At 30.4% G+C, this 16642-nt stretch overlaps 1 protein-coding gene across 1 annotated transcript; it reads right to left on the bottom strand.

The window, feature by feature from the left end:
• Positions 1-12620: 12620 nt before the first annotated feature.
• Positions 12621-14172, bottom strand: LOC110026437 (expansin-A10-like). Its single transcript, XM_020727371.1, is given in 4 exon segments — positions 12621-13273; positions 13485-13582; positions 13585-13811; positions 13892-14172. Coding segments are annotated over 4 exon segments (759 nt in total). The 5' UTR covers positions 14022-14172; the 3' UTR covers positions 12621-12969.
• Between the last annotated feature and the right edge of the window lie 2470 nt (positions 14173-16642).

The raw sequence follows: 16642 nt of genomic DNA, 5'->3' as shown, positions 1-16642 counted from the left end.
TTTTTCTGGCAACAGGTTAGCCTTCGCTGTTGTCTTCTCTGCTGAACGGATGGATATCTTTAAGATCAATGCTAACTCATTTTTAATGTACACTGACAAACTACTTTTCAACTGTTGATTATAACTTGACCAAACTTATTTAAAGAACTAAGTGCTCTAAGTTCCCCGAACTCTGCGATTGTTGACTTTAATTTATTTTTTGTTAAGCATTGCAAATTGACTTTTATGTTTTATTTTGTATTATTATTATTATTATTATTGTATTATTTTTATTATTTTATTTTTTTAATGTCACCTTCTTTGAGAACTTTGTTTGTTTTCCCTCCTTCCTTTTTTGTTCATTCATGAGGTAGATTTAAACTTATTTCTTGACATTTTCTAATGAGCTCCAATTGCTCTTTCAAATCTCTCCATCAATTTAATTCATTAATGCAATATTGATGTTGATCCCTTTTAAAAGGCAAAGCATACTCAACCAAGAAAAAAAATATTACAATCTTATTGACATAATTTAAACGTTATTCCATTTTCATATATGTTGACATAATTTAAACCAATAAATTTCTGGTCATCAAAGAGACAATATCTAACCATATTTTTAGTAAGACTTATTTTGATATGCGAATTGCTCTTGACTAGCTTTGAAAGACAAACTAAAGAATCATATAATTCAAGTCCTTCTGCATATTTTCTTAAAAAATATTTGTCTTATATACATTCAAAGAGAATAATGCTCATCTTCTAGCTATATGCATCATTTTAGCTCATTCTTTCACCTCATTGACTCATCAAATAAAAGATATCTAAGCATTTCATCTCATCATTCTTTCTCATCTTATTGAAATCACTAGTGATGTAATTTCGAGCCAAGCATTATTGTAAATCTCCATTAATTCACATATTTATTTAGGGTTTTCATGTACCAACCACCCAAAATATTTAATATAACATTTTAATAAAGGGATAAACTTTTTCCCTATTTATTAGTTAAAGATTATTGGGCCAATAAAAGAGGAACAATAATTGATGTCAATAAGATTACTACATATTTTAAGAAGAGATTGCTTTCAACCTTTACATTTTTATATAGTTTTGAAAAGAAATAGCCAAGCTGAGGGACAAAAAACATTACTATTCTAGGGAATATTTTTGAACACTAATAGCCAAGTGATATGTCATGTGTTATTTAAATATTTGGGCCACCTCATGATGAGGATGGAATTGAAAGCTGCAAACAAATAGAACCGAGTCAAGAAAAACATTTTTCAAACTCGAGCTCATTTATCACATTTTTGTTTGAGTCCAGCTTGAGCTTTCAACATATTTAAGATTATAGGTGTTTCAATTATGCTTACGCTCAATTTGTCTTTGGTTCACCGAATAATTATTTAATAGATTAATAAGTATTACTATTGTGCTTTGTGTTATCTAACTAAAAGAGCCTTATCGAGTCTATTAACAAAAACAACTTATTAGTTTAGTTAGCTAAAGGAACCTTACTAAGATTATAAATGACTAATTCATTGAGTTTATAAAAATAAGACTTTAATTGAAGGAGCTATAAAATAATTCAAGCAACTAAAATGAATAACATGTATTCATGAACAAACAAAATTTAATAGAAGAGATAAGAAGACTTCTACGATTTTCATATATAAACAAAATAAAGATAAAACTTAATTATATATGAAATGTTACTAATTAAAACAATAAATCTGTTGATTGACCAAATTTGCATATAAATAGACATGATTTGAGGCTTGATGATGAACCAGCTCTGTGTAGATATGGAATTAGATTTATTTATTGAATATTTGGTTATATAGTATCATTTTTTAGTCCAACTCACATTAAAATTTTTTTCTGAATAACATATTTGTATTCAACTCTTTTTCATGGCACCATGCATATGTGGCTCGTGTTTGGCTCAACTTTTACATAAATCACCTAAGAAAAACTGAAATTTCAGTTTCTTTTTAATGAAATTAAAATTTAAGAAATCAAATAAAATATATAAAATAATACAAAATTTATAACTATAATGTGAATTTATCTAAAGAATTTACAAAATACAACCAAATTTTCAAAAAGTCAACTCAAACAAGTAACTGGCACAAATGCATTTAAAACTTTATGTGCACTTGGTAGAAAGTGAAAAATATTTGTAATATCTGATCAATATTCTCTAATCTGCATTTTCATTAAGTGATGAAGCCCTAATCAATAACTATTTTGTTAGAACCTATAATATTTGAATGGATAATAAAATATATAAAAAATTGTAGTGAAATTAACTAAAAAAAGAAATTATAAGAAGAATTATTTGGATTACCTTGTCCAAGGAGTCACATAAAACTCATTTCTCCAAAGAAATCGAGCAATCATGGAACAAGAAACTAAACTAAAATTAATGCAGGCTGATATTTAACAGAAAATTTTACATTGTTATCCCCCATATGGCTGAATGTTAGCATGCCTTTTCAACAATAAGGATTGAAAAAATCAAATATCAAGATCGTATCACAAGGTAACAAATATGTTTTGCCCTTCACTCTCTCTATAGGCTTAGCATGGTTGCATGCCATTCTAACCATCTAGCAAAAGAAATTGAGTCTTATGAAATAGATTAATGAGTAATATGATTGAGCTACTTGATATCTAACTAAACAAACCTTATCAAGTTTATAGATAAGTTTAGCTTGCTAACTAACTAAATAAGTTTTATCATTATAAACGAGCAATTTATTGAACTTTCATAAGTGTGATTTTATCTGAAGGAGCAGCTAAATAAATAATTGTACTAAGCATCTAAGTGTACATGAACAAGTAGCTTATTTTCATAAACAAGATAAATTAAATAGAAAAAAAGAAATAGACTTTCAAAAACCTTTTTAATACACAAAACATAAAATGAATGGCTTCATTTTTCTTGAAATGTCATATTATTATCACTAAATAAAGCTATAATATATGTTACCTAATTTAATAAAAAAATATTAGCTTGATTTGTAGTATAATAAAAAATATATTCTATAAACTAATATTAATGTGCTTAAAAAAAAAAAGATATAGTCAATGTAAAATTGTAAATACACTACATAAATTAGATATATGCATTAATATAGGCACAACAAAGTTGTAAAAGAACACATGAAATATTACTTATTAGAGAGATTCATGTGTCTAGTTTTAATATTCTAGCATAGCTTGTAAATTTCACTAAAAAAAAGAACAATTGAGCTATAAAATATATCAGTAACTCAAGGTTATTGAAATGAGCTTTGAGCATACCTTCTCTTCAAAGTTTGATGGAAGTTGCCAATGTATATCTTCAGCTAATGCTAGCACTCGTTAACGTTGTCAATTGTTGTCATTATCAATATTGGCACATGTAATTGTTGGTAGAGTCAAAGCATGTCATTCATACCAAGATCCTATTGCTCTCTTGATTCCTCTCCTCAAAGGAGAGTTATAACACTACCTATCAATTTTGAAATAAAAACTATCATTTATACTATAATTTTTAGTCATTATTCTTCTCTCTTCATAGGAGAATATTTGAACATGTCATAATCAATTTTCAAAGATAATTATAATACCTTTAAGCTACTTTCTATGTTGTCTAATATTTCAAAGTAAAATTCCAATGTCACTTGTAATCTTCTTTGATCTGTGTGTGTGTGCGCACAATAAATCTTTGAATAAAGCTAAGATGTTACACTCTCTCTTTTTCATTATAGGTTTTCTAATAAGCAATAACCGTTTTTTAATTGATCTACATAAAAGTACTGTAAAATGAAAATGAAAGAAAAGAAAAATCAGTGTCATTTTGTATAATTTGACAGATAACACTTTTCCATACTTATTCTATATAAGTACAAAATAGAAGACGCAGGGCGTTCAACAACACTGTGCATTTTTTTTTTCTATAAAAGAACTAGGGAATGCTAACCGCTTCCACTCTTGCAATTGAATTTATATTATGTTTCAATTCTGTTAATACTCAAACCATCATTTTTTTATCATTATTAATAACATAAGGGACATTTTAGTGTTAATACCAATAATACTAAGAATTCAATGAAATTAACAAATTCAAATAATTTGTAAGTTGTATAAACCCTCCAATAATATTGATTTACTTTCCCCCACGCATATAGCCTAACACCTTATTGCTTCTTAAAATTCTTTTTTCTTTTTTCTTTTAGCTAAAAGGAAACAAAAATGATAGAGAAACGAGCAATAGTACTCGACAAAGTCCTTTTTTGGCATAATGCTAATAAAATATATAATGGTTTACATCTGCCATGATAAGAGATCGACTAAAGTATTCCTCGCATACATGTATTATTGATGTGTTAAAAGCCAGAAATATTATTAGTGGTTGCTACCACTTATAACACGTAGTTATGTGTTGCTAGTCACATAGTTTTAATTCATTATTTAGTTAGAACATAATCTACTAGTAATCTTAGTGGAATGATGGTCCCATAAATAAATACCTTTCACTTATCGGTCAAAGAGATATTTATAACTACTCAAAATGTAAGTATCATAGTCTGTGAGCAAATAGATGGCGTGCGTTTCTTCAGCCATATTATTGTTAGGGCTCATTTAAGATGGCTCATATAGCAAGTTATTCTAATGAGCTTCTCATATCATACTAGATTCATGAAGTTGAATATCGTGATTCAATTAATTATAACATCATATCAATGTTTAATACAAGGCAAGTGCCTAGATCTACATGTTGTTACACAAGTTATGATACGCATCTATAACAAACTCTTACATAAACATGATTAATATATAATTACTTAGATGTATTGACGCTTACATCTTCTTCAACATTGATTGTTTTATAATACTGAAGACATTTGACTAAAAAATTAGCCATTATTGCTCAACCTTACATTAGAGTTTATACTTATTTTCAACCTACTCATTTGGAGTTGCATTGCTAACTCATTTATACAGAGAGCTAAAAAGATGAAAAAGCTAATATTCTAGAGTGACCATGACTAAATTTTTGTATGTGATACAACTATGGGCTTGGGAGCAACATTATATTGACCATCACATTTTCCATGTGCTTTAGCCCATTCAAATCTCTAGCAAATCACGTGGAAGTAAAAATATAGTAATATTCTTATAAATCATGTTATGTCATAGTTTATTAAGAAATTAATTTATACAATTTACACATAGAATGAAGGAAGAGTTGAGAAGTTCTAATTAAAACTATAAAGAGCTATCAAAAATGAATTTTCATGATCATTAACATAATCAAATAAAATGGCTAGTTATCTTAAGAATCTAACAAAATTTTAAATCATTAATAAATTTGATCTTTAAATCTATAAGGTTTAGGTAATATGGAGCTTAAATAAGGTAGATTTGATGCTATATTTAACATTAGGGGATTTAGAATTCTACTAATACCTTGGACATGTATTAATTAGCACTGGCTAATAATGTAATATGAAAAGTTAAAAGTTAACCATAACTTGATATTGAGCTAATCGTTGTTGATACATCCTTAAAGAATTATCCTAAAAAAGCACGAATCTCAATACACATTGGGATTGAGAGCTCCAAATATCTAATTACCTTTACTCCAATTGAAATAAAATGTCTTGGTAAGACAAATATATAATATCAAACACAGCCAGATCTGGGTAGAAAATAATAAGAAGTTTTGAGATTTATTATGGAGGACCAAATAATCTCCAAATCTGACAAATCCATAGTTAAGTCTACCGTCTCGATGAAACAAATCCAACTTGCCCAAAATCACTTAATTTTGACATCATTAATACACTTAAACACTCGTAATATCATCCAATAAAGAGGATCACATTGGGCAGTTGTGCTCCAAATTCATGTAATATTCTATAGAGAATATTACTCCCAAAATCCATAACTTAAACAGACCCTCGCTCTCTTAATGAAAGGGGAACCAGGATGAGGTAACCAAAGGGAGGACTTTTGTCATCCAACACCAAAGGAAAAATTATTCCATGTGGATCGGACACGCACAAGCTGCGTGCGGTGTCCGATTCGGACAGTAAATCACCTGATCTACGGTCCTGATGTATTTCGGTGGCCCCACCTAAATTTTTTTTTTAAAAAATAAAAAACAGAAATAATCTTGACCGTAGATCACCGTGATCTATGGTCAGGATCGGACACCGCATGCAGAGATGCATGCGGTGTCTGTACGCAATAATTTCTCCCACCACAGGGCTACGCGCTCCATTGAAACAAACTAATAAATAAATAAAGTATAAGCATGCTCCATGCCATATTTATATTATGAGCAATTATCAACCCCAGACTTTGGCATTTCCATCAATTTGACCCTCTTTCGTCAAATTCGTCTAGTTATGTCCAAATATGCCACTCTAAGACATTATGAATTTTATTTTTGGACATTGACTAAAGTTTTTTTTTTCTGAAATTTTCATGAAATACGACAGAATGCCACGATGTATGGTGTTGAGTTACTTAAAAATTACAAAAAAGCCCCTTTCCTATTTATTATTTTAAACCAAGGAATACGTGTGTATATATATAATTGGATAATTTTTGGAATCAATCCAAATATTAACAGCAAGTATAAGTCTAAAATTGGGAACGAATTTAGCTGAAAATTTTAAATGTATGGAGAATACTTAACATTTTTTTGATTGGGATGTCAATTTGGGTCAGCCGGTCAAGTTTTGAGTTTGAGCTGAAACTGACTCAACCAAAATCTGCCCCAAATATTATACGGGTCGAAAATCCTTATCTGAACCGGACCCTCGTTCAACCTATCAATTTGAGCTTGACCCGTATGATTTGTTAACAAAAGAAGTAACGGCTATTTGATTAATTTGGGTTGGTTAATTTGGGCTGACCAGTAGGTTTCTAGTCAATATAGGGCTGATAGGTTATCTTTTTGGGTTTATGGGTCAAGCTAAACCTGATTCGAAAAATTAAACGGGTTAGGATATTTAATCCAAACAAAACTAAAATTTTTTCGACTCAAACCGAGACTTGATATTTTGAAAAGGGTTTGGGTCGAGTTGACTGGTCGGGTTAATTTTTGGCATCCCTAATTATCATGTATTTATATATCCAATAGCCAAACTATCATATTTACATACATAACATAAATTTTTAGTATCATATAAAAATATTACTTATTAATTAATAAATTTGAAAAACATCTTTTCAACATAATTATGCAATATTTGAAGTTTAGGTGTTAGATATGTAAATATGCAAGAATCAAGTGGCATGCATGTAAATCTTTATTTATTTATTTTTATTTAAACAAATTTATGCATTAAAAGATGTAAATGGCTGCTTAACATTCGAATTTATCAAAATTTTAAATTATAACCAACCAAAATGCCCAAATTACAAAATGACCTGCATTAGTTAACATTACATTACACCTACAATTTGGGTAGCCAATTGACCCCATAAATATGTTTAATTTTTATCTAATAAATAATTATATCAAAATATTATGAGCATATTTTTTTTCTTATTTACTAACAACATCATAAATAAAAAAGATATAAAGTCAACTGCATTTAAAAGTGTTATAACTCAGAATAATGTGGTGGAATACTCAATATTTCATTGATATTAACGAGGTTATAAATAATCCTTACAAGAATCTTGTAATATAAAAAATAATAAAAGGAAATGATATAAAAAAAAGAGTATAACACCTGATATCTCCAATAATTAATTCATATTAATTATCAGGAAATACATGAAATAACGTAAAATAGGAAAACAAATCTCTCATTAATTCTAAGGAAATAATTTATTTACAGGAATAAATTATTTCCTATCATAACTCTAATTCTAAGAAAATAACTTATTTATAAAAATAAATTATTTCCTATCATAATTTCTAACAAAAAATATTAAATTCATATCTAATTCACTGAAGATTTAACTTATCTTATTGCAAGATGAATTAATGCCCAAAATGTTATTATTTATTTATTTATTCATTTTCTTTTGAGTGTTGAACAGCTCCATTTTGTATTAAAAAAAATGGAACGTTAGTCAAAGGAATTAGCAAATAATAATAATAATAATAAAGTAAATAAATAAAAAAGAATATTGGGGACTTATGCCAAGCCATTAGAAAACACAGGAGTTCTGGCGGAGAAAGTCCAGGCTTAAAATAACAGGGAATAAAAAGGGAATATAAGAGAATTTTCTTGTTGACTTCCTCTCTCATTTTTTTTTTGACTCTGGCATAGTCTTGATTTAATATTTTAATATTATAGAAAGATCCAACACATATAAATAATAGAAAAGAAGCAGGAAAAAAAACACGAATATTTTTAAGTCGAATACCCTAAAAAGCCCAAAAGTCGTAGTAAGTCACTATAAGTTTGTAAGTACAATGGTACACTTCTTTCAGCCAATTGAAAGAATAAGAATACTATTTTACACTAGAGATAAGATTTGTTGATGTACAACTTAAATGAAAAAATATAACTATTGTGAACAATTGTTGTATTCTCTTGTCGGGCCATAAAGATTATTGTTGGGTTGATCATCTGCTTATGAAAATGCGGGGTTAAGTTAACACGGGGGTTTTAGCCTTAGTTTGAAGCTTTATTAGTGACGTATATTTCAGAATCAAAATATTGCATCTTTGCCCGAAGTATCAAATGAAGAACTTGTTTGTGATGCATAGCACCTAGGCACTATCTTTGATTTCTTTCATTTTCATCATTTTCGCTCTATGAGAAATTCCCATACTACAATTAGTTATAATGAACAACAAAATAATATCATTTCCCTTCAAATTTCATATTTATTTTTTAGTCTTTTTATTCCCTTTTCTCACATAAGAAAGTTCATCATCAACAACATATTGTCGTTTAACCATCATTATTTCTTTCATTGACAGAACAACATTGACCCATCATCACCCAATCATCATCCCTTGACCAACATAGAGTTTTTTTTTATATTATTTTTCGAGTTTCGAGTAAAATTTAACGCAGAACACCTTCTATTGCTATGAATTTTCTAGATCATAATTTTTTATATTCAGTCTAAAAGTATATTTCATTTTTATTTATCTTCTTTTCACCATTTCTAAAGCTTATTATATATATATAAAAAAAAAAATCATAAACAATGCCTTTTATTCCTTAGTTTTTTATTCGTCATCTCTATCATAATGCCGCTCCAATCATAAGTGATCAAAGTTATCGATAAGTTTAATATCTCTTACTGACATGCAATGGTACGAATACATTTGTCAACCTCAATTAGAGTCAAAAGAAGGTGTTTAGTGTCTAAAAATATGCTTAAACATATATATTAACGCAAAGCGAGAAAATGCAGAAAACCGTGGCAATTAAACCAAATGTTATGAATAATTACTCCAATTGAAAGCAACAAGATGACTGATATGTTGAATGATGAGAAGTTTTCTCTTGATTTCAAAAAGAGAAAGAGAGAAAGATGGGTAACCAGAGGTGAGGAAGACATATTCTTTCGTATAAGTACAGTTTAACATAAAGGTCCATATATTTACTCTGACACGTACAATCTATTTGGACTAGACATTAAAATTTCTTGTCTTTGTCAAGATGCACTTTCAATAAATTTTCATCATTCAGCATAAATCTCGAGGTGTGACACAAATCTCGAAGTAATTTTTTGAGTATAGAATGGTCAAAATTCAATTAGAAATAATAAATAACTTAGATTTCAGCAAACATATGATCAAATTGAGCGGCTAAACGAGACAAACATGATGACATCAAAATTGGTCAAATCTGAATTAAATCAAGCCCAGTTCAAGCCGATGAACCATTTTTGAAAGCTTTTGGGGTAAAATTGGAGGATCAAGTGTGTCCAAACGATAATTCCAATGAACCTAAAATCATGTTAGATTGACACTAGCATATAGAATTGTCAATAAATGATCTAATAAAGATCTCACTTATGCAAATAGATTCTTGTTGACCCAATTAGTACGTACACAAATAACATTCAAGTGTAACATGTTCATCTATTTAATATTCGAGCCAAGTTCATGTTAAATCAAAAACCAAAAATCAATGAAAAAATAATATGTTATTATTTAATTTAGAGCCCTAAAAAAACATCATCTTTTTTAACGAATGAGCAACACTCCATCGTCTCAAAGAATCATGTTTGAGTTATATGCACCAGCTGTGCTAGAGCAAAATAATTATTTGAATCATGTGATAATGAGTCACAATATTAGATTCAAGTTATTCGAGTTTGTACCATGTTCGATTTAGATGAAACTTTGTGACTCGTACATAAAAGGTTCTGATTCATGTCAAATATCTTACGTTGGGTCAAATTTGAGTCAAACTTAAATCTAATTTCTCAAACCACTCTCCTAGCTTGTGTTTTTCATGTCATATTAGGCTGAGTTTGGATATGACCTAGTTGGGACCAAGTTGATATCTTCAACTTGTTTATTGAATCAAACTGATGAAAGTTGAGTATAATCATGTCTGGTCATATTTTCAAATCAAATGTGAACTAAATCATTGAATTCAAATTGGCATCCCCTTATATAGCTAAAGCCTCTCATTCTTGGAAAATTAGTACGTGCGGCGGACCAAATGTCTAGACGATGGTCCTGATGCGGTCACACCATCGTGGATCACACGACCCATCCGAATAGTCGTCTAGACATGCGGTTGCTACAACTAATAATTTCTCTTTATTCATGTTATAATCGAGCATTTTTTAGTCTAATTTACCCATCATTATCAAGAAAGAAATACGGTGAGACCTAAAATTTAACCAGTCAAATTTGGAAACATGGGGTGAATTTAAGTCGAATTATAAAAATAACATGACATGAATATAATCTGAGTTCGGCTCTGCTGGGCGATCTCAACATGGACTTTAATGAAGATGGGCCGTAGCCCAGAGTTCAAAAATTGTAGAGTTAAGGCTTTATCGTATGAGAAATTTTCAGTTTTTTCAGTTCACTTTCAATTATAATTGCAGTCTTAAATGTTTCAAAACACATATCTAAAATCTGAAACAAAGAGAATTATTTAATTCGACTTAGTTAAATGCATGTTTATGATATCTACTCGTAATGGTGGATATATATATATATTATATATATATATATATCTAATTATTTAAAAAATAATCATATCTCATCAGTATATTCAAAAAAATGTTTTATGCAATGATAATTTAAATTAATAAAAGTACAATAAAAATACATTAGAATATTTAATATTTAAAATAAGAAATTCAAAATTTAAAAATAAAAAAAATTAATTTTCTTAATTGTAAGGTATTGATTCGTCAAAATATGGTAACAATCCAAATAAAATTAATTTTAATTTATACTAAAAAAAATCAAATTTGATTCAAATTAATATTTTTAAATATATAAATTTTCTTAGTCTTAAAAATAACTTGGGTGAAAAAAATTTAAACTTTTTAATTATTTGTTTTAAATAGTACAATACATAACAAATTAATCAAATTTTATATACTAAACAACCTAAAAAAACTTGATTAATTAATTTTATTCGCTATAAAAAATAAGGATTTAGAAAATTTTTATATAAAAAATTTTCTTTTCAAATAAACCCCACCACTTTTAATTTAATTATAAATAAAAACATTGAGAAAAAACCGATCTTGCTTAATTTTTATCCAAGAATCTATTTATTTTTTATATTATTTAATTTATAAAGTAAAATTTTCCATCCTAAAAAAAGAAAAAGCCTCCACCAATTTCCATAGATTGATAATGGTATGAGCAAATTTATTTAGATTTTGTGAGAGAGGGAGGAAGAAGTAGACTTGAGAGAGAAGCCTTTTTTTTTTTTCTCTCTTTCATTTAAGAAGTGATGGATTATAGTAAAGTCTCTTTATTCTTTGGGTTAGGGTTGTAGCTCACATCCATATCAATGGAAGCTAGATATTCTAAAATGATCGAGTAGCCATTATTTCGACCAAAAGAATTTTAGAATAATTTTTTTAAAATTAAGTCAAAGGTTTTGTTTATATAATTTATTTATTTTTCTTTATAAATTGAACAAAATATTGATGGTTCAACGTGTAACATTTTAAGAAGTTGGCTTCTTCTCCATAGCTTTATAATTTATTTTTTAAGAAATTGAAGCCACTCAAATAGATCACCTTGTTAGGTATGACTCATAGACAAGATAAGGGACAGATCATGACTCGCTAAGCTCCGCTCCAACATCTGTCTAATTGAGAGAGTTTCGTAAAGTGAGTCAGGGGTGGGGGGCAATGCCCTGCGGCACGATTGCTTAGGGTTTTTTAATTACATATATATATATATATATATATTATTTGTAACGCTAAGAAAATGCACGATTTTTTTTTTTTAAAAAAAAGGCCTCCACCCATCATTACTCTAGATGACTCAGGCATATTGTCGAACCTCATTAAATATTTGTGTTTTTTCTTGATTGTTTTGTTGATTGTTGTGTTTGTTTACCCTAATTGCTCAACTCATCTTATATAAGAGAAATCTGTTCTCACATGTGTAATATCACCCAAAAAAACACAAAATATCTTAAAGCTATGTATAGATATATATGATCAAAATAAAAGCAGATTACATCACAAATACCCTCTACATATAAATTAAAGTAGTTGGATTTAATGGGCGGGCGACAAGCTCAGCCATGTTCACCTCAGCCATTCCAATCCTCACCACCACTCCATTAAAATCAAAATCCAATAAAAATGCCTCCTTTGCACCACTATTATGCGGCGCCCTCCTCTGCCACAATATTTAAGGCAAAAAGGAGAGAAGAAGATCAGCAACAACTTAGTAGTAAGATAATTAAACGCCATTGATTGCCATTTCAAAGCAGCAATCAACATGACACGGAGAAGCTTACTAATATCAGTAATGGTAGAGTTAGATTGAAAGTGATGAAATTTATTTTCTCAGAACTGGCCGCCGGAGAAAGTTTGGCCGAAGCTCCAGGAGGAAGGGATGACGTCCATGGATGTAACACACCGGCCATCGCTTGTGGTGACCTTGAAGGACAGGGATTGGCCGTTGAGGTTGCTGTTGCTCTGCCAGTTTTGACCCCAGTTTCGGCTCATCGGCTGCCATCCGGTTTTAGAGCCCTTGATGGAGACAGCCACCACGTCGCCGGCGCCGGCGACGTTGGTAATGAGAACAAGGTTGAAGTAGGAGTGGCCGTTGATGGTGAACCGGACGCCTCCCTTCTTAACACAGGGCACCCTGCGATTTTAAAATCCAGATTTTTATTTAAAAGAAAGAATTTTTGGGGGAGTTTAAGTTATGTGTTTAGGTTGAGAGAATCAATTAAAGGAATGTAAATGTAAAATTTCATCTTTTTCATCTTCCTCTTCCCAGTATTCCTCTTCATTCATCTTTGTTTCGATGCAAGGTTGAATTTTAAACATTCGAAGAACTAAAATTTCATCATTACCTTCTATACTGAACTGGAACAATTCCGGCCTTATACTGAGCAATACGAAGAAAAACTGGTTCAGAGAGATCAAAATGCTCCAATGGAAGCCGCATGAGGAGGGCGACCCCCGCCCGCCATTAGTGTACGGAAGAGCATAGTTTGGCGGGCATAAGTTGGTTGCAGTAACCACAATAGTACCAGGAAGACACCATTGCCTTTCATTAGCACACATAATCTCATAGCATGATCCACAGCTCAGTCCATTGTTAAACAACGCAGTGCTCAGAGCTGCAGTGTTCGTCCCATAGCCCTGGCTGTAAAGATTTCCATATCCACAAGCCCCTCCTTCAATTACAAACAACTATCATTTCAAAATCTAATTTTGAGATCAGAAAAGTTTATTCTCTTTGATTTTTTTTACTTACCCATGGTACCCGATGCATCGCCACCTCCATAGAAGGTAGCATGAGCACTTATCCATCCTTCTTCTCCTCCTCCATGAACAGCTCTGAGGATTGACAGAACAAAGATGAGGATTAAAGCAAGATGCTTCATTTCCCAGCAATGGAGAATGGCTAGATTCTTAAAGAAAGAAGATTTGGTTCTTAAAAAGAGTCTTTACGAGTAAAGAGGAGAAAGGTGAGGAGGGAGGGAGGGAGGAGAGCTGCATTTATAGAAGAGGAGGGCGATGGGGGAGTGAAGGTGGGAGGAAGACAAGATCATAATATCACAAGTTAATAAAGAAAATTATCAATTTTATATTTTTAATGTAATGTACATTTTTGCAAATGGGCCAGCAGAACAAAAATTTCTTAACAGATAACTGCAACTATGAGGAGAAAAAACCAAAAGTACAACTGTCCACCGAACTGAGGCTCAAGTGGTTTCATGCCTTTATTGCATCAGCTGAGGTTTAATTGTAATGCATGGTAGTAGAAAGAATAAAGCTGCAGTACGCAGATAAAGGAAGGAATATTTTAGATTAAGAATTATTATAAGAATATGCTGGTCTTAATTACGATTAATGTTAACAAATTCTCAAAATTATCACTAATTACGAATTAGAAGACATTAATTTTAAATTATTATTATTTATATATATATATATTTTTTATTTTATTTGAAAGAAAGAGGAAACAGAGGAGATTTTAAAAAGGAATGCATGGAGGCAAATTTCGCAGCTAGTAATTTGTCCTTTCGGTCGGCTTTTTCTTAGATGCTTAATAGATGATGTCAAAAGAGGATATAAAATCTCCTTTGAGCACATGATTACATATTTTTATTGTTTTTTTTTTTTAATTTGTAAGGAACCCTTTTTTTTATCATTCAATGTTTTTTCAATAGCTATTTATAAAATTTCAAAGTTTTTAAATTGTAAACTTTTTAGTCCTAAACAATTTTTTGTATTAATTAAATATGTTATATTAAGAAAAAAATAAAGAGATTAATTCAATATAATTTTAATAAATACAGATATATGTGACAACATTTTAGAAACTGAACTATATAAAATCATATTAGTAAGCTCTCAGCTATTTATTAAGATTTTAACATAATTAGGTCTTGATGCATCATCAATAAATTTGTATTATTCAGTATGAATCTCAATATATTTTTCGAATAATAAATATTTTCTGATTCAAATTCAAAATTATTCATGGCCTTGATTTCAAGGAGTTTATAAGTAAACTAACCGTATCAACAAGACGAACCCGATGATACAAAAATTAGTTCAATCTGGGGTCAACAAGTATGTATGAAGCCATTGAAGCATATTTGGAGAATTTGGATCATCAATGAAATGATCAAATGAACTCCAAATTTGAGATATTGATAATCAATTTGAGTGTCTCGATGCGAGGAATCCAACGAGTCCAAAATCACTAAATTCTGAAGTCAGCAAGGCACTCAAATAGTTAAAATAACCTCTATGATCGAGAGGGGATAATATGAGCATCCGATCAAGTGGTTGGAGAAGTTATTTATAGTCTCAGAAAGAGGCCAAAATGCCCCTCTTTCAGAGACTATAAAGAGACCTACTCTCTTCAGTCGAGAGGGGTGGGAGGAAAAGAAGATGAAGTTTAAAGTTCATTATGGGCTAAAGATCCACCAATAACTCCCAACCTCCGTAACTACCAACCACCACGACCACATCCTTTCGGTCACCATCGACCATCACTACTTGAAGAGGCTGACCTCCTGTAGTCGGTGATCTCTATTAGCAAACGTCGCATCTCAATTATGAATGTAACGTATAAAACCTGCATTGAAGTCCCATTGATAACTTCCGCTCTTTGTAGCTACTGACAAATATCCATCACCACCCATTGACCACCGTCGATCATTATCAATTATCACCGCTCATCATAGCGAACCTCCGACTCTTATCAACTGCCATAGCAAACCTCCAACCGCCACCAACTACAACTTACGAATGTCTTATCAAGAATATGATAGTATTTTCTAACATATGTATTTTTATTGACGATATATAACGATAAGTGTAGTATTCAGTGTGGAATCATAACCCCATTCTTCTTGAGCGAAGGGGCATGATCACCAACTATGACATTTGTGGTAGACTACCGTTGTTACAACTTTCAAGTATTACATTTTTTACCAACAAACGTTATTGCAATCACTAATTATAGCTTATGTAGCCAATTGACATTATTACAATTTCTGACTACAACGTGTGTGATCAAATGATGATCTTGTAGTTACAACAACGGTCTAAGTATCCGATTAAATTTGTTACAACTTTCAATTATGACCATTGTTGCCAATTAACGATATTGTAGTTACCAAGTATGACATCTATGACTAAAATCTCTATTACTGCTACCAACTATGGTCTTTGTGGCAAACTAACAGTACTGCAGTCATCAACTATAATCTCCATGACAAACTGATATTATTAAAACTTCCAATTATGACATATGTGGCCAACTAACTAAAAATATTACTGTAAACAATTAGGGCCTTTGTGGCCAACTATTACTGTTGAATATATGGCTATTAAAACAACTCATTGGGCTTGTGTTTGACTTGTTAAGTAGCTCGTGTTAAATTCGTTCACTAAGCAAACAAGTCGAACATGAATTTAAATTTTTTTTTTCTTTTTGAGCTCATTTTAGCTCGAAATAATTAAATTATGTATGGGTATTATATATATA

This window comes from Phalaenopsis equestris, unplaced genomic scaffold, assembly GCF_001263595.1.
Source record: "Phalaenopsis equestris unplaced genomic scaffold, ASM126359v1 Scaffold000372, whole genome shotgun sequence".
Classification (NCBI taxonomy): domain Eukaryota; kingdom Viridiplantae; phylum Streptophyta; class Magnoliopsida; order Asparagales; family Orchidaceae; genus Phalaenopsis; species Phalaenopsis equestris.
The sequence above is the reverse complement of the archived record's forward strand: the minus strand, read 5'-3'. Positions and strand labels throughout refer to the sequence as shown.